This window comes from Canis lupus, chromosome 15, assembly GCF_011100685.1.
Source record: "Canis lupus familiaris isolate Mischka breed German Shepherd chromosome 15, alternate assembly UU_Cfam_GSD_1.0, whole genome shotgun sequence".
In the NCBI taxonomy this organism is placed as follows: domain Eukaryota; kingdom Metazoa; phylum Chordata; class Mammalia; order Carnivora; family Canidae; genus Canis; species Canis lupus.
Genome location: NC_049236.1, coordinates 2,956,849 through 2,978,931, shown reverse-complemented (window position 1 = coordinate 2,978,931; position 22,083 = coordinate 2,956,849). Strand labels below are relative to the sequence as shown.

Sequence of the window (22,083 nt, the reverse complement as noted above, 5' to 3'; positions counted from 1 at the left end):
AAATGTCATTGGTTCCCTCAGTGAAACCAAATGCGTGGGGAAGAACAGTGGCTCCTGATTTGGGTTAGATTTAGATGACATCTTTACTGAGGCAAAGTGGTATCTATTCTTTGGTTTCTGGGTTAAAACAGCCAATTCGTGTCTCCTGTTAGCATGCCTAGGTTTTGTTTTGTGGCATATTAGAGCCTCGTGATGAGAACTTGGCTCTAATTCTATATTGTTAGGAGTAGAACTAACCAATGCCTTATAACTTAGTGGTGCCTTAGGAGAGAGATCCAGGTCAAGCTGTTTTTTGTTTTGTTTCATTAGAAAGAAACTATCTATGTTAAAGAAAATTTGGGAAAAAAAAAAAAAAAAGAAAGAAAATTTGGAAAATGGGTCAATTGTCCAAAACCCCATGTGACAAATACTGTAAATTTTATGTTCTCTTCGAGTCTTTTTCCATGGTGCATTTAGCTATTCCCCTATACGTAGATGTCTAAGTTTGTTTTGTTGTTTGTTAAGTAGGCTCCACTGGGCACCTGCGTGGCTCAGTCAGTTGGGCATCTATCTGACTCTTGATTTCAGCTCAGGTCATGATCTCTAGCTAATGAGATGGAGCCCTATGTTGGGTTCCACGCTCAGCAGAGTCTGCTTAAGATTCTCTCTCCCTTTCCCTCTGCCCCTCGTCCAGTGTGTATTCTCAAATAAGTAAATAAATAAAATATTTTAAAAAATAAATAAAGTAGGCTCCACACCCAGCATGGAGCCCAACAACACAGGGCTTGAACTCAAGACCTCAGCTGAAATCAGGAGTCGGACGCTTAACTGAGCCACCCAGGAGCCCCAGAAGAAGTCTAAGTTAACATTGCAGTGAACCTCTGCCTATAACTTTTCCCACATTTTATTATTTTCTTAGGATAACATCTCAGGAACTGAATTACAAAGTCAAGGCCAAATAAAGTATTCTGAAGCAGACCAGTTGGGCTATCATAGTTTCACTATCATAGTGTATGAGCTGACTTGTATAGCTGCTTTTCAGTTTTAGTTAAGTGTATGACTTAGAGGAAAAACTACCAGACAAAGTAGAAGACATTTTAAGCATAGCAACTTCCAACTCAAGTAGACACTCATACTCCTGGCTTCAGTGCCTGGTGAGATGAGACAAGAACTGCAGGAGTAACCTGGTTCCATTTACTTCTGAACAACTTCCTTGAATAAGCAGAAGGAATTGGATTGTATGAATTGTTAGAATGATGAGACTTTGATGCAACTTTGGCAGGAATCACTAACCATTTCTTGATTTTTCTTGGTTTCAGACCACAAAAAAATTGCTGGGGAATCAACCTCATAGTTTTTTGTTTTTTTTTTTTTTTTGCTCTGTGTGATATCCCTCCAAGAAGCCTATCCATTCTTATGACTTGATATATTTCTTTGCCAATAACTTGCAGACATTGAGCTCCAGCCTTGCTCTTTCCCCAAGCTTTATTTCTGAATACTTACACTTAGAAGTTTCATCTCCTCTTCAGACTCTGCTTATCCAAAACTGACCTCATCTTCTTGTCTTAATACGTGCCAGAAACCTGTTTCTGCCTATAGTGTCATCATTCTGTAACGCCCCTGGGTTTGCATTTCGAGTCATCTTTGACTCCCTTCTCTGAGTGCCACAGTACTCAATAGTCAGTACCACACAGTTAGTACTTGTTCTGTGTTTAATGCACACTTGTTTTGTATGACCTTCAAGGGCAGTACCAGGATCAGTGGGTGGAAGTTGCAGGGAAGCAGATTTTGCCTCCATATAAGGAAGAACTTTTAAATACTTAGAGCTGTCTGAATGGAATGGGCTGCCTCCAGAAGTCTCTGATTCTCTACACTGAAGGTGTTTGAACAGCGGTTACCTGACTAATTGCTGAGAATGTTGAAAAGATTGTTCTGGCATCAGATGGTGTTTTTACAAGGTGATTTCTAGAATCCTCTTAATCCTGAGAGCCAGTGATTCGATGAAAAGTAGCTTTGTTTTTCCTACTAGATTCCCCTGGGACAGGAAAATTATTTTACCATTCTTTTATATTCCTACTTAATTCAGGTGCTGGTCACTTACTTAAAACTGATTATTTGTAGGTTAATTGATTCTTTTCCTTTGGTTTCTTCATCTGGCTGGACACTAAATGTTGTGGATTTTTTTTCCTTTGAAATATAAAAAATATTTTTTCAGCAGCCCTCTTATTTTACAGCTGAACAGCAGCATTTCAACCTTAGACCCTAATAGCTTCCTACTTCATGTTCTGTTTATCAGATAGTACCTGTAAAAATTTTGCTTTCATCATATAATTCGTTTACTCAGAATGCTTAAACGGCTTCACATTTATCATAACATCAGATTCTAATACTGCCTGGCCTTCCGTGCCTTTAATAACCTAGTCTGGCTTGCTTATCCAACCTTATTTTCATGATACTCGATGCTCTCTGCAGATTAATTTACAGTTTATGTACGTAGCCTCCTTATTCTCTCCTCCTTGCTTCTGATTGCTCTGGAGTATCTTCCCTTTTTTCTTTACTTTCCCATCAAGATGCCCACGTTCCTCCTAAAACCAGACTGTCTCAACTGATTTCTTCTCAACCCTCAGAGCATATAGTCATTTATATTGTATCATTCAGAACCATACAACATTCTTCAAAGGAAAGACTCCAGGATATAGGCTGATACTATAACTTTTCCTAATCTAAGTGGAATTAGGAAAAGTTCTCTTCCAAATCTCTAACAGAACTTTTAAAAAATGTAGTCATTGGTGTTTTTACTCCATTGACATTTTCATTTGTGTTGGCCTTCCAATAAGAATGAAAATTTTTGGAGGGCAGGGGCCATGTGTCTTCTATGTCTTCAGTAGCTGCTAAGTATAATGGTAAGCACTTTGATTTTATGAGCATCTTCTGTGTGCCAGCTTGTTCTAGGTGCTGTGAATTGGTGGGGCTGGATGTGGGGAGAAGAATGGATAAATTTCCATCCTCTTGGAGCCTGTCTTCTAGCACATCACAGGCAGTGATAACATTTTACATTTGAACTGCATGTTAAGGCACCCAGAGTAACTCATCTCCTTTGATCCTTCCACCTCTGTGTGCTAGAAGGAGAGGCTTTTTAAAGGTCCTGAGTTAATAACAGTGAATACATGGCAGAGTTGAGACTCAAAGTGTGGCCTCCTAAATCCTTGTTTTTTCCTTAGACTTCTGTAGTTAGGACTGCCTCTCTTTCTGAAAGGTTTATGATGAATGCTTAAATAGTTAGGAATCTGTACATACATTTATGAAGGCTTACCCTTGGTTCTTGGTTATTGTCGATCAGAAATGACAAAGAACAAGTTCAAGCAGAGTTACAGTTTTCTACTCCGGCATTCTAAATTCTTGTGGAAAAGCCTTACTTTAAACATTTGCCTTCCAAATATGTGTCATTTAGCCTATGAAAAATATTGGCCTCCAAGGAGGAAATTGAAAGCAGGGAAATTAAAAGCTGCTAAAAATGTAACTAAAGACACCATGAAGAGGCCTTGAACCCACAGCACTATGCTCAGCAAGTAGTCAGGGCTAGATGCTGTGATGAACCACATAGTCACTTAATTGCTTAAAACTAAGACATGTGGAGTGGTGGGAAGAGCCTCAGTCCAGGATTCAGAAAATTTGTGCCTGTAGCCTAGGTTCTCCACTCAGTGGTTGTTCCATATCTGGCAGGCTTTTTAACTTCTGTGAGTTTCTTCATTTTAACATGGGGATCGGTATCTTCATAGATCCCATAGAATTATTATATTATATAATCTAGTAAGCCAAGGCTATTTTCTTTATGGTACTTGGTTTGAAGATCTCTATATCAGTGTGTGTTGTGCCCAAGAAGGTAGCATGCATTTGACAGATGGGGATATTTGTAAGATCCTGCAGACAGACAAAGAGGAAAAAAAGAAAGAAAGGAAAAAAAATCTCCCCAGATTTGTCAGGGAGAGGAGACAGCCAGACTTGAGGAAAGAGAGGGCAATAGACCCTTACTAGCCTACTGTATTTATAGTACCTACTACATTTATAGTACTAGAAATTCAAAGACAAGAAAGAGTCTGTCCCTTAGGATGTCTGGTTGCCTATTAACTATTAAATAAATGATTTTAAGCCGTTATATTAAATGTGTGGTAGAGATAAGTGCACAGTGTTGTGGGAGCACAAACTGGAAATGCTTCTTGGGGAGGTGGTACCCTAGCTGAGCCTTAAAAGGCAGTAAGAGTTCTAGAGAGGGAGCAGATTGGGAAGGAAACGCATACCAAACTGGACAAGCTTCCTATAGAAGGTAACACTTTAGCTGAGTCTTAAAAAGTAGGAGATATGAGACAGAACAACCACCAAGCGGAATAGATAGCATGAAGGCTCAGAAGTGAGAGAAAACGTGATTCTTTCTGGAAAATGCAGGTAGTCCTGGGTTGCTGTAGTGTGTTTAGGAAGGGTGTGGCAAGAGGTAAAACTGGAGCAGAGTGATAGGAGATAACGCAGCACCAGATTATAGAAACCCTCCTTTGGACTTTACCCTGAATACCCTGGGGTGGGGGAGTACTGAATGATATTTAATAAAAGACTATCATAATTACATTTGCATTTGAAAAAGATTGTGGTGGTAATAGGAGAATGAATAAACAAGGTGTATTACTATAATTAGGGGAGACTAGCAAGGAAGTTATTGCAGTAATCTAGGCAAAGTCCTGAAGACCTGATTTTTGACAATCAGGATGAAGCAAGGGGGCATCTATTCATGAGATAAGCAGGTAGAGCCTATATATTTTGATGACTGGCTAGATTTGGGGGGAGTAAGGAAGAAGATAGTTTAGTTAACGCTTATGGAATCCTTGCTGTTTTTCACTACCGAGTCTGGTAGTATATGTATAGTTGACCCTTGAACAACATGGGGGTCAGGAGTGCTAAGCCCTCCAATGCAGTTGAAAATCTGCATTTTACTTTTGACTCCCCCCAAATTTACTAATAATGTACTGTTGACTGAAAACTTACTGATAACAAACAGTTGATTAACACATATTTGTATATGTATTATATACTGTATTCTTAAAATAAGCTAGAGAAAAGAAGATGTTATTCAGAAAATCAAAGGAAGGGACACCTGCATTGCTCAGTTGCTTAAGCGTCTGCCCTTGGCTTGGGTCATGATCTCAGGGTCCTGGGTTCAAGTCCCACTTCAGGCTCCTTGCTCAGTGGGGAGCCTGCTTCTCCCTCTGCCTGCCACTCCCCCTGCTTGTTCTCTCTGTCTCTCTCTCTCTCTCTCTCTCTCAAAGAAATGAATAAAATCTTTAAAAAAATCAAAAGAGAAAATACATTTATAATATTGTATTGTACAAAATTCATATGTAAATGGATCTGCACAGTTCAAACTTGTGTTGTTCAAGGGTCGAATGTATTTCCCCTTTATTCTGACTTAGGCCCTTTGGATTTTGTACTGTTGTTTCCATCATACCGATAAGGAAGCTGAGGCTCAGAAAGTTCGATAACGCTCATAGTCACAGTGCCAATGAGTACTGTTATTCAAACCCCTAAACTCCCTGACTTCTCTTAAGACCATGCTCTTAACCACTATACTTTTTTTTTAAAGATGTTATTATTTTATAGGCAGAAGGAGAGGCAGGCTCCCCCTGGAGAGCTCGGTAGGGGACTCGATCCTGGGACCCCAGGATCATGCCCTGAGCCAAAGGCAGATGCTCAACCACTGAGCCACCCAGGTGGCCTTAACCACTATCCTTTGCTGCCTAATAGTTCCCGGGTTACTATCTTGGTCTACCAGGTGATTGATAGTGCTGGATTACTGAGACACCAAGGGAGGTGTGGGAAGATGAGTTCTGTTTTGGACACTTTAGTTTGAGATGCTTTTGGAATATCCAGTTAGGGATGTCTAGGAGGAAGCTGGTTCTAAAATTATAAATTCCAGAAGCATGGCTTGAGTTGGATATGCTACTCTGGGAGTCATTCGTCTCTAGGTGATCGTGCCACTCCAGAAGCAGGCAGGATGGTACGGTGATAATGGTAGCTGAAGGCTAGGGAGTGGACACGACCATCTGGAGAACGGGAATATGTGTATAGGGATGGAGAATAAGACAAGGTGTGTCTTTTGGTCCCTTCAGTTCTGGATTTTCTTTTTTTTTTTTTTTTTAATTTTTTTTATTTTTTATTTATGATAGGCACACAGTGAGAGAGAGAGAGAGAGGCAGAGACATAGGCAGAGGGAGAAGCAGGCTCCATGCACCGGGAGCCCGACGTGGGATTCGATCCCGGGTCTCCAGGATCACGCCCTGGGCCAAAGGCAGGCGCTAAACTGCTGCGCCACCCAGGGATCCCAAGTCGGATTTTCTTTTCCAAAACATCTCAAGTGTCACCCTGCCTCTACTTAAAAACAAAAAAACTAAGTACTGTTCTCCTGTTTGGTTAATGGTAGATTGAGATTACTGTAAATGATAGCCATATTATCCTTTTATATTCTGTTTAAGTTAGACAGCAGAACTGTAGCTTGCTTAGCAATTTAAAGCTTACAAGTACAAGTGAAATACAGGGGGGAAGGATGCAAAATCTCATAACCTCTATTACTAAGCTTTTAAGATAGGTAAGTATTCACCAACCCTGGCAGCCATTAGAGACACTTGTACTCATATTTTCCATGTTAACACTGGCCAACCTATAGTATCCATTGCATATGAAGGAATGTGTTTTTTAACAGAATGGGTGGTATCTTTTCTCTTTTTTAAGATTTTATTTTTAACAGGGCACCTAGGTGCCTTAGTTGTTTAAATGTCTGACTCTTGATTTTGGCTCAGGGTCATGAGATCAAACCCTGTATCAGGCTCTACACTGAGCATGGAGCCTACTTAGGATTCTCTGTGTCCCTCTGCTTCCTGCTCCTACCCCACCCCCTGCTGCTTGGGAACATTCTCTCTCTCTCTCTCTCTCTCTCTCTCTCTCTCTCTATTTTATTTTTTTTAAGATTTTATTTATTTATTCAGAGAGACAGAGAGAGAGAGGCAGAGACACAGGCAGAGGGAGAAGCAGGCATCATACAGAGAGCCTGACGTGGGACTCGATCCAGGGTCTCCAGGATCACACACTGGGCTGCAGGCGGCGCTAAACCGCTGCGCCACCAGGGCTACCCTCTCTCTCTCTTCAAAGGAAGGGGGAAAAAGATTTTATTTTTAAGTAATCTCTATACCCAGTGTGGAGCTTGAACTCACAACCCTGAATTAAGAGTTGTACACCCTGGAATGGGTGGTATCTATTAATGGAAGATAGTTTAGGAGTTTATTGCATTTCTTGTCTTTTCCCCTGGGATTTATAGACTGTGGTGAATTGTATATGAGTATCTTCCTGGGCAGTTTCCAGAATGGTCAGTAATTTGGGTACTTGGGTGATGATGGTATAATGTAAGGGAGAATATATTGGTTGCTTCTAGTCTGCTCCATTTGTGAGCAGAGCAGAGACTTGGAGGCTTCTGCTACTTCACCAGGCCAGGCAATGAAAAGTTTTATTTGGTTCACATTTTCACCTTTTTCTCTGATTCTCTTTTAAATGACATTCTTGGGGTGCCTAGCTGACTCAGTCAGAAGAGTATCCGACTCTTGATCCTCAGGGTTGTGAGTTTGAGCCCCACATTAGGTGTAGAGATTACTTAAATAACTTTAAAAAGAAATCTCTTGTAAGTCACTGGGCCCAGAGAGACCAGAGCCTATACACAGAAAAGCATGAACAGGGAGGGCACCTGGGCGGCTTAGTCAGTTAAACAACTGCCTTAGGCTTGGGTCATGATCTCAAGGTCCTAGGATCAAGTTCCACATCGGTCTCCCTGCTGAGCGAGGAGTCTGCTTCTCCCTCTCCCTCTGCTACTCCCCCTGCTGTGCTCTCTCAAATAAATAAATAATCTTAAAAATCTCCCTCTGCCCCTCCCCCTATCCCCTCTCATGCTCTCTCTCTCAAATAAATAAATATTTTTTAAAATATATATTTTCAGGGACACCTGGGTGGCTCAGTGGTTAAGCGTCTGCCTTCAGCTCAGGGCATGATCCTGGGGTCCCAGACTCGATCCGGGATCATGCCCAGAGCCGAAGGCAGACGCTCAACCACTGAGCCACCCAGACGTCCCTCATTGAGTGATTTTTTTTAATCATTTATGGTCTCAAACATTTCATGTGGATGTATATTGAAAACATTATTATTTACGTGTATAGTATAGACAACTTTCAGAACACTTTTTCTTTGGAGTTTTGGGATGCTGTGCTTCAGGTTCATTAACTTCATAAATATTTACTGAATACCTTCTTGCCAAGTAGTGGTCTAAATGGTAGAGTATAATAGGGAGCAAGCCAGAGAAGTTCCTTTCTCTGGTAGAGCTTGCTTTCTTTAGGATTTAGACAGTGAGTGAGACTAATTTGAGATAAATTAATACTTGTAAAAGATCTGAAAGAAAGCTCTTCTGGATGCATCTGTCTTCCGTACTACAAGTCCAGATCATACCCATCTTCATTTGTGAAGCCTGGTTCAAATGGCAGCATGTCCATGCTATCCTTACCTGACTCTTTCAGCTGATACACTCTTCTTCCTGAAATTGTTACTCTGTCTGCAACTTTATTACCTTAACATTTTTTTCTGTTTGTAGTTGTTGGTGTACATGTCCAGTACCCACTATTAGACTAAGTTTTTGAGGGCAGAATAAATATCCTAGGGACGCCTGGGTGGCTCAGAGGTTGAGGGTCTGCCTTCAGCCCAGGGCATGATCCCTGGGGTCCTGGGATCGAGTTCCACGTTGGGCTCTCCCCGCAGGGAGCCTGCTTTTCTCCGTCTGTCTGTGTCTCTGCCTCTCTCTCTCTTTGTCTCTTATGAATAAATAAATAAAATCTTAAAAAAAAAAAAAAAAGAATATCCTATTCAATTTGGTTTGGAGCATTCCATATGTAGGCAGCAGGATGTTGTAGGAAAAAACACTGAACTTAGAGCCAGAAGATTAAACTTGAGTGCTGGCTTTCTTGTTAATTAATTAGCTGTGTGACTGTAGGCAAGTCATTTAACTTCGCTGTAATTAAGTTTCCTCTCTCTGCAGACTGTAGTAATTAACCTCCCATTCCTGAATAGTTGTTGGGAGGCACAAATTGAGATCATATATGTGACTGTACTTTGTAAATTCTAAATTCTGGCACAGATATTTGGTGATGTCATAGTAGATATCCAGTAAGAATTTGAATGAGTAAAAGTTTGCTTTCAGTGAACACTTTTTTCTGGGTAGCTCTCTTGTTTAATGAGGTCTTCATGATTTTGCAAATATGTTAGTCTGTTTTTCATCTTGTTTTATTTGTTAACTGATTCTGTTCCTCAAAATTAGCATCCTCCTCGCCCCATGAGTATTCTGTTATTTCTTAAGTGCTATGTACTATTAAAATAACAAGTGACATACGATCTCTTTCAGCAGGTGGTACATTATGGCCGACATGCAAAAGCTGGTGGAAAGATTGGAGAGGGCAGTGGGCCGCCTGGAGGCAGTATCCCATGCTTCTGACATGCACTGTGGGTATGGAGACAGCGCTCCAAAAGGTAAGCAGTATCTAGCACAGCAGAATACTTTGAAGACTCAGTGTCTTGGCCTGAAATCGTTCTACCACAGTGTATTCTCTCCTTTGGAGTTAACTTCCCAAAATGCTTAATCTGCTAAGTTCATCGCCTGTGAACAGATCAGGGAGGAAGTGACTTATGCAGGGAGGCCTGTGGTTATTTTAACATAAGAACTTCCTGCTTGTGTGATACTTCCTGTTCTTTATCAAAACGACTCTAGCATAAGTTGAGTGACAAGTGATACTAAAATTTCCTCTGGCCAAATGATTGGCAAATTAGCCATTTTGCATACGCACTAAATGAATTGTAGGATGTTAGAGCTAAAAGGGAGCTCAGGGGATTTTTTTTTTTTTTCATTTTCATTTTATAGATTAAAGGAAATTAAGCTCAGAGAGGAAAAGGAACCTAGTCAGGGTCACACAACCAGTTAATGGTGGTACTGGAACTAGCACTCAGCTTTCTGGACTCATGTTCCAGTATTCTGTTTACTGTATTACCTTTCTTTTCTGCTTTCATGTGGAAGTGCTTTTTAACAGATCATCTTACTGGTGCATGACTGATTCTCTGTGGTATGTCTTTCTTTAGCAGGAGCAGCTCCATATGTGCAAGCATTTGACTCACTCCTTGCTGGTCCTGTGGCAGAGTACCTGAAGATCAGTAAAGAGATTGGGGGAGATGTGCAAAAACATGTAAGGATGTTTTGGCCCTTTTTCCCCCTCTTTTAAGGACTGGTGGCTGTCTTCAAATCCTACTCCTTCTGATTTAAGAGCCCCTTGAGAGGCTCCTGGCTCCTTCTCTGTTACTTTAACTGAGGGGCTCACTCCAGGCACTGGAGCAGTTCCTCAAATTTTTCCAGGCCCTCTGCTTTTTATCATATTTTCTGTGTGGACTTTTATACTGATAACTGTTTGGTGCATAAACTATGGCTTGGAGGTCATCTGGAAGGTTCGGTTAAGCATCCAACTCTTTTTTTTTTTTTTTTTTAAGATTTATCTATTTATTTATGATAGACATAGAGAGAAAGAGAGGCAGAGACACAGGAGGAGGGAGAAGCAGGCTCCATGCCGGGAGCCTGACGTGGGACTCTATTCCAGGACTCCAGGATCATGCCCTGGGCCAAAGGCAGGCGCCAAACCACTGAGCCACCCAGGGATCCCCCTAAGCATCCAACTCTTGATTTCGGCTCAGGTCATGATCTCAGGGTCTCGTGATCAAGCCCTGCATCAGGCTCCATGTTTAGCAAGGAGTCTGTTGGAGAGTCTTCCTCTCCCCCACCCCCTGTATGCACACTCTAAATAAATAATCAACTTAAAAAAAATTATATATATATATATATATGTATATAAGATGGCTTGGTTCATCTTTATAGTGAGAACATTCTACTATTCTGATCCCAACATGTTATATAACCAAGCCTAGGGTGGCTTATTCAAAGGAGTCATAGTCATGACTTAGCATTTATAAAACTAGGCATGATAGTTATTAGTTATGCTAATATGAGTTATTTTCACACTTAGCTCACAGCAAGAATGTGAAGTAGGCAGTGACAGGTGCCTCTCCACCCACCTTGCTTCATGTGCTACCACCTACATTGTCACCACCCCCACACTCAAATATATATTCTGAATCTCTCTTTAGGATCCAAAATCTTCCTGCTGGTTCTCTGAGTGGTCCTCTGTAAGCAGTAACCATGTTTAGGATCTTCTTGACCCTTCAGTAAGACTGGTTGCTTGATCTTTGGAAGATCTATTTTGAGCTTTCATATGCCATCTGTTGGCAGTGGTGTTAGCTCTAGTGAGTGGGACTGGAACTTAGATACAAGAGTGAGGGCTTGCATTTTTATTTTATACAGGGTGTAACATTTGCAAAGATTTAAAAACATGTATCACTTTGTATGTTCTCAAAATGCAAATCTAAAAAAAATAGGTTACCTTATTTGAATTTTTGTATTAGAGAGTACTTATAGCCTTATGTTTCTTAAACTCTGTTGACTATGACTGTCAGTAAGAAATATGTATTTGTGGGATCCCTGGGTGGCGCAGCGGTTTGGCGCCTGCCTTTGGCCCAGGGCGCGATCCTGGAGACCCGGGATCGAATCCCACGTCGGGCTCCCGGTGCATGGAGCCTGCTTCTCCCTCTGCCTGTGTCTCTGCCTCTCTCTCTGTGACTATCATAAATAAATAAAAATTAAAAAAGAAATTGAAAAAAAAAGAAATATGTATTTGTAACTGTCATAAGTTTCACAAAGCAATGCTTAACCTACTTGCACTGCACTCTTTTTTTTTTTTAATCTGTGAATGGGTTATGACCCAAACTTTGAGAAATAGCTTTAACCTAAAGGAGTAAATACCTTGAGAATTTAGGCATAAATTTGGCCTTTGCCTTTACTTCTGCCTCAGGTTTTTTTGGGAGGAAAAAAAGAGCTTTTTTGGTAATGAGAGATGGGGGGTTTTTTAGTGCACTTTGTATGACACTGCATGTACATTTGCTAACTGATTGCATCTAAGGCTAACCCTGATTATCTTCATTTCCTGGATATATATCCCTGATTAGTTGCAACAGGAACAGTGGTATATGTCATTCTGCTGTCACTCCCTGGAATCTGGAGTACCTGAGGAAAGCAGCATGAAGTGCCTGGGTTGCTACCAGAGTACGTGGAAGTGGAGGTTTCAGGTTATTCTTATCAGGACCCTCTCCGACTATGTGTTGCTGATAAGCAATTCTCCTTTCTGGCAGGCGGAGATGGTCCACACAGGTCTGAAGTTGGAGCGAGCTCTCTTGGTTACAGCGTCTCAGTGTCAGCAGCCAGCAGGCGTAAGTTCACCACTAATCGGTTTCCTTGTGGTTTGAATTGAGAGGTTTCTGCTCAGGACAAGTTGAGAGGTTTATGCTAAGTATCACAACATACTAAAACACACCTTCCAGGCTCATGTACGTTCACACCAAGTCCCAGAAATAGACATAAAATGCATGAGAACGTGCCAGTGAGTATTTATTGGACTCTGCTGGTTTGGGGTTTTTTGTTTGTTCCTTTTTTTTTTTTTTTTTTTTTTTTTTTGCTTTTTTCTTCTGTCATTTTACTTAGGACCATGGTTACTCCTGGACTTGGTGCTTCTCTCAGTAGACAGCCTTTTTTAACCTCTTGGCGGAGGCCAAATTCATCATGGCCCTTTAGGTCATAGAGAATGGTTCTCTTGCTTCACTGTGACTGGGCTTTAGTAGTGCAGCTGTGGAGATCCTAAAACCCCTAAGGTATTGCTTCTCCCCTTGTCCTTCTGTGGTTGGGATCTCCCTTATGTTTACTTCTACTTAAAAATTTTATGCTGTATAGGTATGGAAATCAATTAGAGAAAACAGGTTTCTCCTGGAGATTTTAGTTTTGTTCTGTTTGTTCTTTCTGCATTTGGTTTTCCTAGGCAGAGTTAATAAAATGCTGTGAATGCTGTTTTAAAACCTCTGGACCTTCAGCATGCCTAAATAATGTAAAAATAATATAATGTTAAATATATTAGACTCTAATTCTTAATTGGTCTTGAATGGTTAGAGCATTTTGTCTAAATCTTTTCTCCAAACCCACACTTTCCATAAAAATCAGGCAGCTGAGACACTGTTAATATTTCCTGTGCTTTAGACTAAGGGTTGATAAACTACAGTCTCCAGGCCAGATCTGGTCTGCCATCTATTTTGTAAATGAAAGATTTTTGGAATACGGCCATGCCCATTCTTTCAAGTATTGTCTACTGCTGCTTCATGAACTATAATGGCAGAGTTGAGAAATTGCAGCAGACTGAAATATTTACTGCGTGGCTCTTTAGAGAAAATTTGCCGACTCCTGCTTTAGACTGTTTTCATGCTAAGGTCTGAGAATTGAGATGTTCAGGAAACTGAGCTGGAAGGACAAAGCATGGAAACACAAGATTTGTCCATTTTGCTGAGCTGCCTGTTCAAATGCCAAGCCCCCTAATTGCATTTGATTCAGCAGATCTCTATTCAGCAGCTGCTACATACTAGCAATGTATTGAGGGCTATAAGGATTATAAAAGAGGGCTGAGACAAAGCTCTTGTCTTTGAAAAATTAATGAGAAATTTAAAAAAACCTACTCACATGGGTCCATTAATAGTTTGTGCTAATGTGTGATAAGGTGCCAGAATTGGTTATGCAGACAGTAGACACTGTAAGAGGCCAGTGGGGCTGAAGCTGGAGGGCTGTTCCTCATGGGAAGAGAAGAGACCATCCTGAGTTAAGGCTCAGAAATGAGCTAGTATCTCTTATTAGTGGGACAGAAAAGAGACAAGTGGCTAAAATGGTAGAATTTTATGGTGTAGCTGGAGCATGGGTCCTGATCATTGAAGAGCCACTAAATCTACCCTGAGGAGAGTGAGATGATGAACAATAGTTTAGCTATAGGAATCTGTGCAGGATTGAATACAGAGTTTATTTGGGTGTTCATTATAGCCCATAAAGAATTCTTACCCATAGGATCAGAATTGACCAACACATAAAGTTTTTGGAGAAAGACTAACCTGAATCTTTTCCTGCATCTTTCCCTAGAATAAACTTTCTGACTTGTTGGCACCCATCTCAGAGCAGATCCAAGAAGTGATAACCTACCGGGAGAAGAACCGAGGCAGCAAGTTGTTCAATCACCTGTCAGCTGTCAGCGAAAGTATCCAGGCCCTGGGTTGGGTAGCTATGGTGAGCAATGCAGCTTCTATGGAAGGGAAGGGATGGAATGAAAGAGGTCAGGAGATAAGGCTGGAGAGGCTCTGAGTCACTAAAGGTTTCTCTTTTCTCTAGGCTCCCAAGCCCGGTCCCTATGTGAAAGAAATGAATGATGCTGCCATGTTTTACACAAACCGAGTCCTCAAGGAGTACAAAGATGTGTAAGTCCAGCTTTTTCTCAAGGGGTAAAGGACAAGTCAGGTGGTTACTTGCTGGAGTAGCACTTTGGGGTTAAGGCTGTTGCGTTGGTTCTGTACCCTAGGGCTGCTTTCTGGAAAGTTTGATAGATACTGGTGCATAGAGGCTGCATTTGTAAGCAGGAAGTGTTTCAGCTTTCACTTCTGCTTTTTCTCCAGGGTTTGTAGAGTCCCTTTTAGTCTTCTAATCCTTACCCTTGCTGGTTGAGGAGGTTTTACAAATGCCCTTTAATTTGCCTGTTTGAACACGATGGATTTTGTTCCTTTGTTGAGAATTTCTAAGTGGCTCCTTGACAAAAGGTTCAGTAATATTTACTAGGAAATTACCCTGACTATTCATATAGTCAGGTAAAGTGAGAGGAAGGCTATGTTGGCAAAGCACAGGTATCAAGTAAGCAGGAGGATGCGGGGGTGGGTCATTGTATGTCTAACCACATATGTTGGCCAGTCCTAACTGACTTCTCCATTGTTAGTTTTGAGCTGGAATGACTGTAGGCAGCTATCACTCAGCTGCATAATTACCCACACCCTTCCTTTCTTCCATCAATCAGTAGTCAACCAACATTTGTTGAGTAACTACTTTGAAGGAATAGCCTTCATGTCTGTGATATATGTCTCAGAACACCAGGCATTTCCTTGATCCTTCCTGCAACCTAAAGTTAAGCATTGCAGTGTTTTGATTTACACCACTATTAAACTCCACACCTTAGAGTTGAGCAAATGAGGTCTTATCCTAAATAGCCATAAAGTCTTCCAGCTAATATGTAAGAGGAGGGCAGCCCTGGTGGCTCAGTGGTTTAGCGCTGCCTGCAGCCCAGGGTGTGATCCTGGAGACCCAGGATCGAGTCCCACATCAGGCCCCCTGCATGGAGCCTGCTTCTCCCTCTGCCTGTGTCTCTACTTCTCTCTCTCCTCTCTGTGTATTCTCATGAATAAATTAAAAAAAATATGTAAGAGGAGAGACTTGAACCATAGTGCAGTACTCTCTCTATAACCAAATAATGATTATTTCTTCCACAGAAGTTTTAAATTTTTGGTGGGAGGGGCATATTTTGACATAAGGCATTGTGCTATAAGGCAGTTGAGTTTCTTAAAGTCCTGGAGTTCCACAGTGATGTCCGAGGGACCTTCTCCAGCATAGCTTCATGCACAGAATTTTATTAGTTTTAGTTTTATTAGTTTTGTATATTATGTTCTGCCTAAGGTCTACGTAGAAAAAATGATTTTGCTATATTACAAAAAGTTTGAGGAATACTGCTATAAGAAATAGAAAGAGGAGTGCCTGGGTGGTTCAGTCATTTAAGCATCTGCCTTCAGCTCAGGTCCTGATCCCAAGGTCCTGGGATCGAGCCTCGCATTGGGCTCTCTGCTCAGTGGGGAGCCTGCTTCTCCCTCTTCGTCTGCCTACTTGTGCGTACTCTCTCTGTCAAATAAAGTCTTTTTTTAAGAAAGAGATAAAATCTGCAGTTCTTGTCCTAATGTATTTTAGTCTAATTAGGTTAACAGAATAGGTTAAAAAGAATAGTAAAGCACAATTATGATAGGAAAGCTAGCATTGAGCAGAGCCATACCACAGCCAGGAGGGTACAAGCTCACAGATAGGAGGGGCTCTGAAATCCCTATTGTAATATACCCTGGCTGTCTGTGATGCGTTCTTCTTTAATTCTCCCAGCGATAAGAAGCATGTGGATTGGGTCAAAGCTTACTTGAGTATATGGACAGAGCTACAGGCTTACATTAAGGAGTTCCATACCACCGGACTGGCCTGGAGCAAAACGGTTAGTAAGTCTTTCCTCCCTCTTTCTGTCCCTCCAAGACAGGGTCCACAAGTTTCTTAGACTTCATTGCTACCAAGGTCCAAGAAAGAATGCTTGTCTTTTCAGTGAAGAGTAGAAAGAGGAGAGAGTATAGAAAGCAAGGGTCAGAGAAATACTCAGTTTTAGTACACATGGGTCAAAGACCATGATTGGGCTGGAGGGGAGTCAGAAGAATGAGTTACATTATCCCAACCCTCCGGAAGATTAAAAATAGGAATATAAGACCCCTGAGTACAAATCACCAAACTAAATGCTATGCTTAAGATATAGATTACAGAGTAAAAGGGAGAGTGAGTCTCACTGGAAGAGATTGTACTTTTAACAGGTGTACTCTGCTCTGAGACTTTTTTCAAGAATAGAACAGTGAGAAGTGAGAGAAACAGGGATGCTAGCAAACAGCAAAGCTTAAACAGAGTACGTGTAATGTGTAGAATAAATACAGATTGGTCAGCTACAGATTGGTCAGCTCTGGCTTCAGTAAGGAGAAAGTCAGATTTTTTGGAGAAAAGGCTGGAAGGGAAGGTTGATTGCGACTTTTAGACAATGATAAGTGATAAAAACCAGTCATAGGTATTTGAGCAAGAGTGATAATGATCAGACTTGTCCTTAAGAGAGTTCTCAGTTTATAGGTTAGGGATAAGGGCTCGTGGTCAGACAATGGAAGTGCTCTTGTGCTGGGGGCTGGTACAAAAGAATTTGCAGAAGCAAGGAGTTTGATGAAATTGAGGGGGTTGGAAGACTTAAGATTGAATAGTCAAGCTGGGATGGTGACATCTTTTACTGAAATAGGAAGAAGGGGGTGATTGTACAGGTAGACAAGCAGGCAGGAGAGGACATCAGTCTTGGACTCGTTGAGGCTGAGGTACTGATGGCACACTAAGTCAATTTACAGAAATGTGGGTTAGAGCTGGAGTTGGGTAGAGGCCATAGGAATGATACAAAAGCCTCAAAATGGAACTGGGTAGGATCCTTGGGAAAGGATGAGAGAGGGAATAAAGCCAAGTTGGATGTGGATAGAGAGCATGAATCATAGCATCAAAGGCTACGATGGGTACCCCATGTCCCTGAATACATGTAGGGCTCTATTGGGAATGGTACAGAGGGGAGAAGAGGATGGCTGTTACCTGCGTTTTATTGTTCCAGGGGCCTGTGGCACAAGAATTGAGTGGATTGCCATCTGGACCCTCTGCTGGATCGGGTCCTCCTCCTCCCCCACCAGGCCCCCCTCCCCCACCAGTCCCCACCAGTTCAGGCTCAGATGAGTCTGCTTCCCGCTCAGCACTGTTTGCGCAGATTAATCAGGGGGAGAGCATCACACATGGTAAGTGAATACTTTAGCAAGAAGAGTTGGTACAAAAAGTTGTTTGGGCCAGATCTTATCAACTAGAGACCTGACGGTCTGAACCAGAACCCTGGTATGTATATGGGAGAATTCATTTGGGGTGTCTCTGTCCTTCAGGTTTGCCCAAAGGGACATCAAAGCTGGCTTAAATGGAAATTGAAATGGGTGATTATAGTTGGGGGGAAGCCCTCTGCCCCATAGGAAAGTTATTTAGTATTAAGTGGCATATGTAGAGTACCCTGTTGAACCAAGGCGTGATGCTGGCAGTTTACCCTAGAGCCTTTTCTGTTACCACATGGTCTCTTTGGGAAGTCTTTTTGGTGTGGAGGGTTGGGGGGGGGGTGGGGACGGTTCACTACTTCAGAGGATGTCTGTTAGTTGTGGACATTTTGCATAAGATTCACCAATGTTGGCTTATAGAAAGTAGACATCCTTGTACACAGCAAGTAGGACATTTAAGTGATACAGCTCTCTTCTAGGAATCTACCTGTAAACACATCTAAAATAAAGACCAAGTGTTACATAGTATTACTTGTGGTAGCTAAAAAATGGTATAACAACATATATATATCCAGCAGCCTAGATACCCAGTAAGAGAAATGGCTAACTGTGGTATATCCTCCTAGTGAGATATACTATGCAGCCATGAAGTCTTTCTACAGTGAATCATGCGGTGTTTAAGAAGAAATCTAGTATTTATACTACAGCCACAAGGAGTGGTGGAGCTGAAAGGGCCAGTCAGTATTGGTTATACAGATTGGGCCATAATCAAAAGCAAAAAGTGTATCAGCCTGCAGCAGGTGATTATGGAATCTTTTCCTTAAAAAGGAAAAAAAAAAACCTTTTTAGAAACTGTAGATTAACATGAGAAAATTTTAAAATATTAACTGGTTTAAACCAAACTTGTTAACAGTGTGTATGGTTAAACCAAATACAAAACTCTATCAGTAGGAAAACTCATGGAATGCGATTTCAAACGCAAACACTGTCTAGGGGGCATGGTAGGTCAGCTGTGGGTGAGGTTTCTTTCCTTTTACCAAATTTTCTTTACTATCACGTATTACTTTTTCTTCTGTTGCTTTAAAAACTGTATTTGATGAATATATATTTGGTATGTGTTTTTCAAGATCTTTTTCTGTGCATTCACATACCATTCCTTTCATACACACACATTCCTTTTTTTTTTTTTTTTAAATGGAACTGTTTAAATGAACCTTGAGTTGGAGGGGAAATTCTTAGACTTTCTCCAAAAACTGCTCATGAAAGAACACCTTAAAAGGCCTTAGCTTTTGGCTTGAAAGTTTTAAGGCAGTTTAACTTCTGAGAGCAGAAGTTAGTTACTGCTTCAGCCTAAAGCCGTGGTATGAAGGAGAGGCACAAGGTAGCTGTTGTTCCTACAGCCCTGAAACATGTATCTGATGACATGAAGACTCACAAGAACCCCGCCCTGAAGGCTCAGAGTGGTCCAGTACGAAGTGGCCCCAAACCGTTCTCTGCACCTAAACCAGGAGTCAGCCCATCCCCCAAGCCAACCGCAAAGAAGGAGCCAGCTGTACTTGAACTAGAGGGCAAGAAGTGGAGAGTGGTGAGTTAAAAATACCAGGACTGAGGGAACAAGAAGTGGGGACAGGGGCTTTAAACAGCACAGCCAAATGAGTTCAGGGTTCTGACTTAAGATTATAGGAACGAAAGATTGGGACAATTTGTGTTGGGGGATAGTGTGTAGATTGCATGAGATTCCTTAAAAGGGGTATCTCTTTAACAGGAAAATCAGGAAAATGTTTCCAACCTCGTGATTGATGACACAGAGCTGAAGCAGGTGGCTTACATATACAAATGTGTCAACACAACATTGCAAATCAAGGGCAAAATAAACTCCATTACAGTAGGTGAGTTTTAATCACTGTCTTGGCAGGCTTTGTCCTAGAGTCTGAGAGGGCTGGAACTTACCTACCTATTCCTAAAGATTCTTAAATTTATTATAGTAGTTTCCTTTAAAGTTACACTGTTGATAGGGCACCTGGGTGGCTCAGTTAAACATCTGACTCTTGATTTCAGCTAGGACCTGATCTCGGGGTGGCGAGTTCAATCCTCGTGAAAAAGTTATACTGTTGATCTGCTCCCTTTCTCCTAGATAACTGTAAGAAACTCGGTCTGGTGTTCGATGACGTCGTGGGCATTGTGGAGATAATCAATAGTAGGGATGTCAAAGTTCAGGTAACTTGATATCTTGGCTCCTTCCTTTGGTCCCTGAGGAATTAATTGAAAGACACGGCTGACCCACAGATGTTGCTATGGTGGGAATCTGATTCTACTGAGTCTGTAAGCTGAGCTGCTTTGGTGGCATGAAAGGAGTTGGCTCTTACATTGAGGCCTTTCCAGCACCCATCCCAGCTCACCTCTACTCTAGTATCTAGTATCTGCCGTATACCTGTGAGCTTTTCATGTAGTTGCTGAATCACATGAAACAGTGAAAGCTTGTTCCTGAAGCTTACTGTTGCTCTCCTCTGCTGCTGGGACTCAGGTGCTTGTTTTCTCTGCAGGTAATGGGTAAAGTGCCAACCATTTCCATCAACAAAACAGATGGCTGCCATGTTTACCTGAGCAAGAATTCCCTGGATTGCGAAATAGTCAGTGCCAAATCTTCTGAGATGAATGTCCTCATTCCTACTGAAGGCGGTGACTATGTAAGTCCCTTGATCTCTTTGGTGGTGTGATCTAAAAACAGGAGGGACTAAGATTTCTCGTTATGGCCATTCTGCACTGAGTCGGTCCAGCCTCACATCTCACGCACCCATGAATGTGAGACAACCTCATGAAGGAGCGCTCCAAAGGAAGCTTTTCCTTTCTTAGGTTGAGCCAGATGCTCAGGGTAGTAAAAAAGACTGGGGTTGAGTCATAGCCCCCTGTTGGACTGGTGCCGTGAAGCCATATCATACTTATCTGTGCCTCACAGGTTTGTCCAAGATCACTGATCCTGGAACAATAGGAAACAGACTCAAACCTGTCCCTCTGGCTTTGGGGCCTTTGTTCTCATTCCTACACCACACTGCTCCTTTGTTAGGTCAGTGGCAGGGGAGGTGGGTAGTACGAGATGTTGGGTTTTGCTCTCACTACATCCTCCTTGCTCTAAGAGTTTAGTGGAAGCAGGCATTGGGAGGAAAGTGTAAGATTGAACCCCGACTTGTTTTTGTAGCTTCGATTTAAATGTGTTTTTTTATTTGCAGAATGAATTCCCAGTCCCTGAGCAGTTCAAGACCCTATGGAATGGGCAGAAGTTGGTCACCACAGTGACAGAAATTGCTGGATAAGCGAAGTGCCACTGGGTTCTTTGCCCTCCCCCTCACACCATGGGATAAATCTATCAGGACGGTTCTTTTCTAGATTTCCTTTACCTTTCTGCTCTTAAACTGCTTCTCTGCTCTGAGAAGCCCAGCTACCTGCCTTCACTGAAATATACCTCAGGCTGAGATTTGGGGCGGGAGAGCAGGTCAGCTGATCTTCTGTAGGAAGGTACGGCTTTTCCCTATCACCCCAACCACACCGCCAGTCCATTCTTAGGGAACCGCACACCAGGACTGGTGTGTTTTAGCTTTCAGCCTTTGGGGTTATTTGACCAACAAACAGTCTTTCCGGAAGAATAAAGCAGTCCCCAGGGATTAACAGATCAGAATGTTCACACAACTTCATCTTTTTCTAACACTGAGCATGAAGGTAGCAGAGGCTGGTGTGATTCTAGGCTGTTCTTCTAACCAAACTAATTTTTTCACTGCTGACCAGTGAGGCAGGGGTTGCACTGGACCAAAGGCTGAAGCTTGGCCATCTAGCATTCCAAGCAACATGGTTTCTTCTAAGCATTCCTTTTATTCTGTATTCCACCCTGGGTGGGCCTGAACCTGGGAGTGCAGGTTCTCCTGTATCAGCTGCTGGCAGTGCCCTGCACCCAGGCCAGTTAAAGGAGTCTTGGCCCCTTCCTTTCACTGGGGTCCCTGCCCAGCACCTTCCTATAGAGACAACTTAAAAAAAAAAAAAAAAAGAGGAAAACCCACCATTCCGAGGAATCTGGAATTCCTTCCTCCTTCCGTGCTAGGTGCCTGTCCACCTTCATTGCCTCCTTTGCCCTGTCATGCTCAACTGCTTTTGGTTTCTGTCCGGGCACCTGATCAAAGGACTAAAGTCTCCACTGCAGCCTGGTCTTAGGTCTTACATAAGAATCTCGCACAGCACTGCTGATGTAAATTACAGTTTTTCTCTCTAGGACACTTACCAAAATATGCAACTCTTTTGGTGGGAAGAGAGATTGTCCTGTTGACTTCTACCCATTTCCTGAGGCCTGTGGAAATAAACCTTTATGTACTTAAAGTTATACAGAAAATAGAATAAAATTAATACCAAACTTGCTTAGTA

General features: G+C 41.9%; 2 protein-coding genes across 11 annotated transcripts in view; one reads left to right on the top strand and one right to left on the bottom strand.

Moving 5' to 3' along the window:
- The window catches only part of LOC119869301 (translation initiation factor IF-2-like), a 22,702-nt gene extending 13,236 nt beyond the window's left edge, over positions 1 to 9,466 (bottom strand). The window contains exon 1 of the mRNA XM_038557626.1: positions 9,443 to 9,466. Within this exon, the coding sequence (XP_038413554.1) occupies positions 9,443 to 9,466 (24 nt within the window). The remainder of the gene's footprint in view (positions 1 to 9,442) is intronic.
- The window catches only part of CAP1 (cyclase associated actin cytoskeleton regulatory protein 1), a 27,371-nt gene extending 5,288 nt beyond the window's left edge, over positions 1 to 22,083 (top strand). For 3 of the 10 annotated variants that reach the window (XM_038557770.1, XM_038557767.1, XM_038557771.1), the window contains exons 2-13: positions 9,458 to 9,579; positions 10,183 to 10,286; positions 12,334 to 12,411; positions 14,150 to 14,293; positions 14,396 to 14,481; positions 16,190 to 16,295; positions 17,478 to 17,655; positions 19,077 to 19,261; positions 19,442 to 19,565; positions 19,811 to 19,893; positions 20,220 to 20,363; positions 20,904 to 22,083. In XM_038557770.1, the coding sequence (XP_038413698.1) occupies positions 9,468 to 9,579; positions 10,183 to 10,286; positions 12,334 to 12,411; positions 14,150 to 14,293; positions 14,396 to 14,481; positions 16,190 to 16,295; positions 17,478 to 17,655; positions 19,077 to 19,261; positions 19,442 to 19,565; positions 19,811 to 19,893; positions 20,220 to 20,363; positions 20,904 to 20,987 (1,428 nt within the window). In that variant the 5' untranslated portion in view covers positions 9,458 to 9,467 and the 3' untranslated portion in view covers positions 20,988 to 22,083. Of the gene's footprint in view, positions 1 to 9,454; positions 9,580 to 10,182; positions 10,287 to 12,333; positions 12,412 to 14,149; positions 14,294 to 14,395; positions 14,482 to 16,189; positions 16,296 to 17,477; positions 17,656 to 19,076; positions 19,262 to 19,441; positions 19,566 to 19,810; positions 19,894 to 20,219; positions 20,364 to 20,903 lie in introns of all 10 variants that reach the window. The other 7 variants (XM_038557768.1, XM_038557766.1, XM_038557769.1 and 4 more) reach the window with 3 other exon arrangements.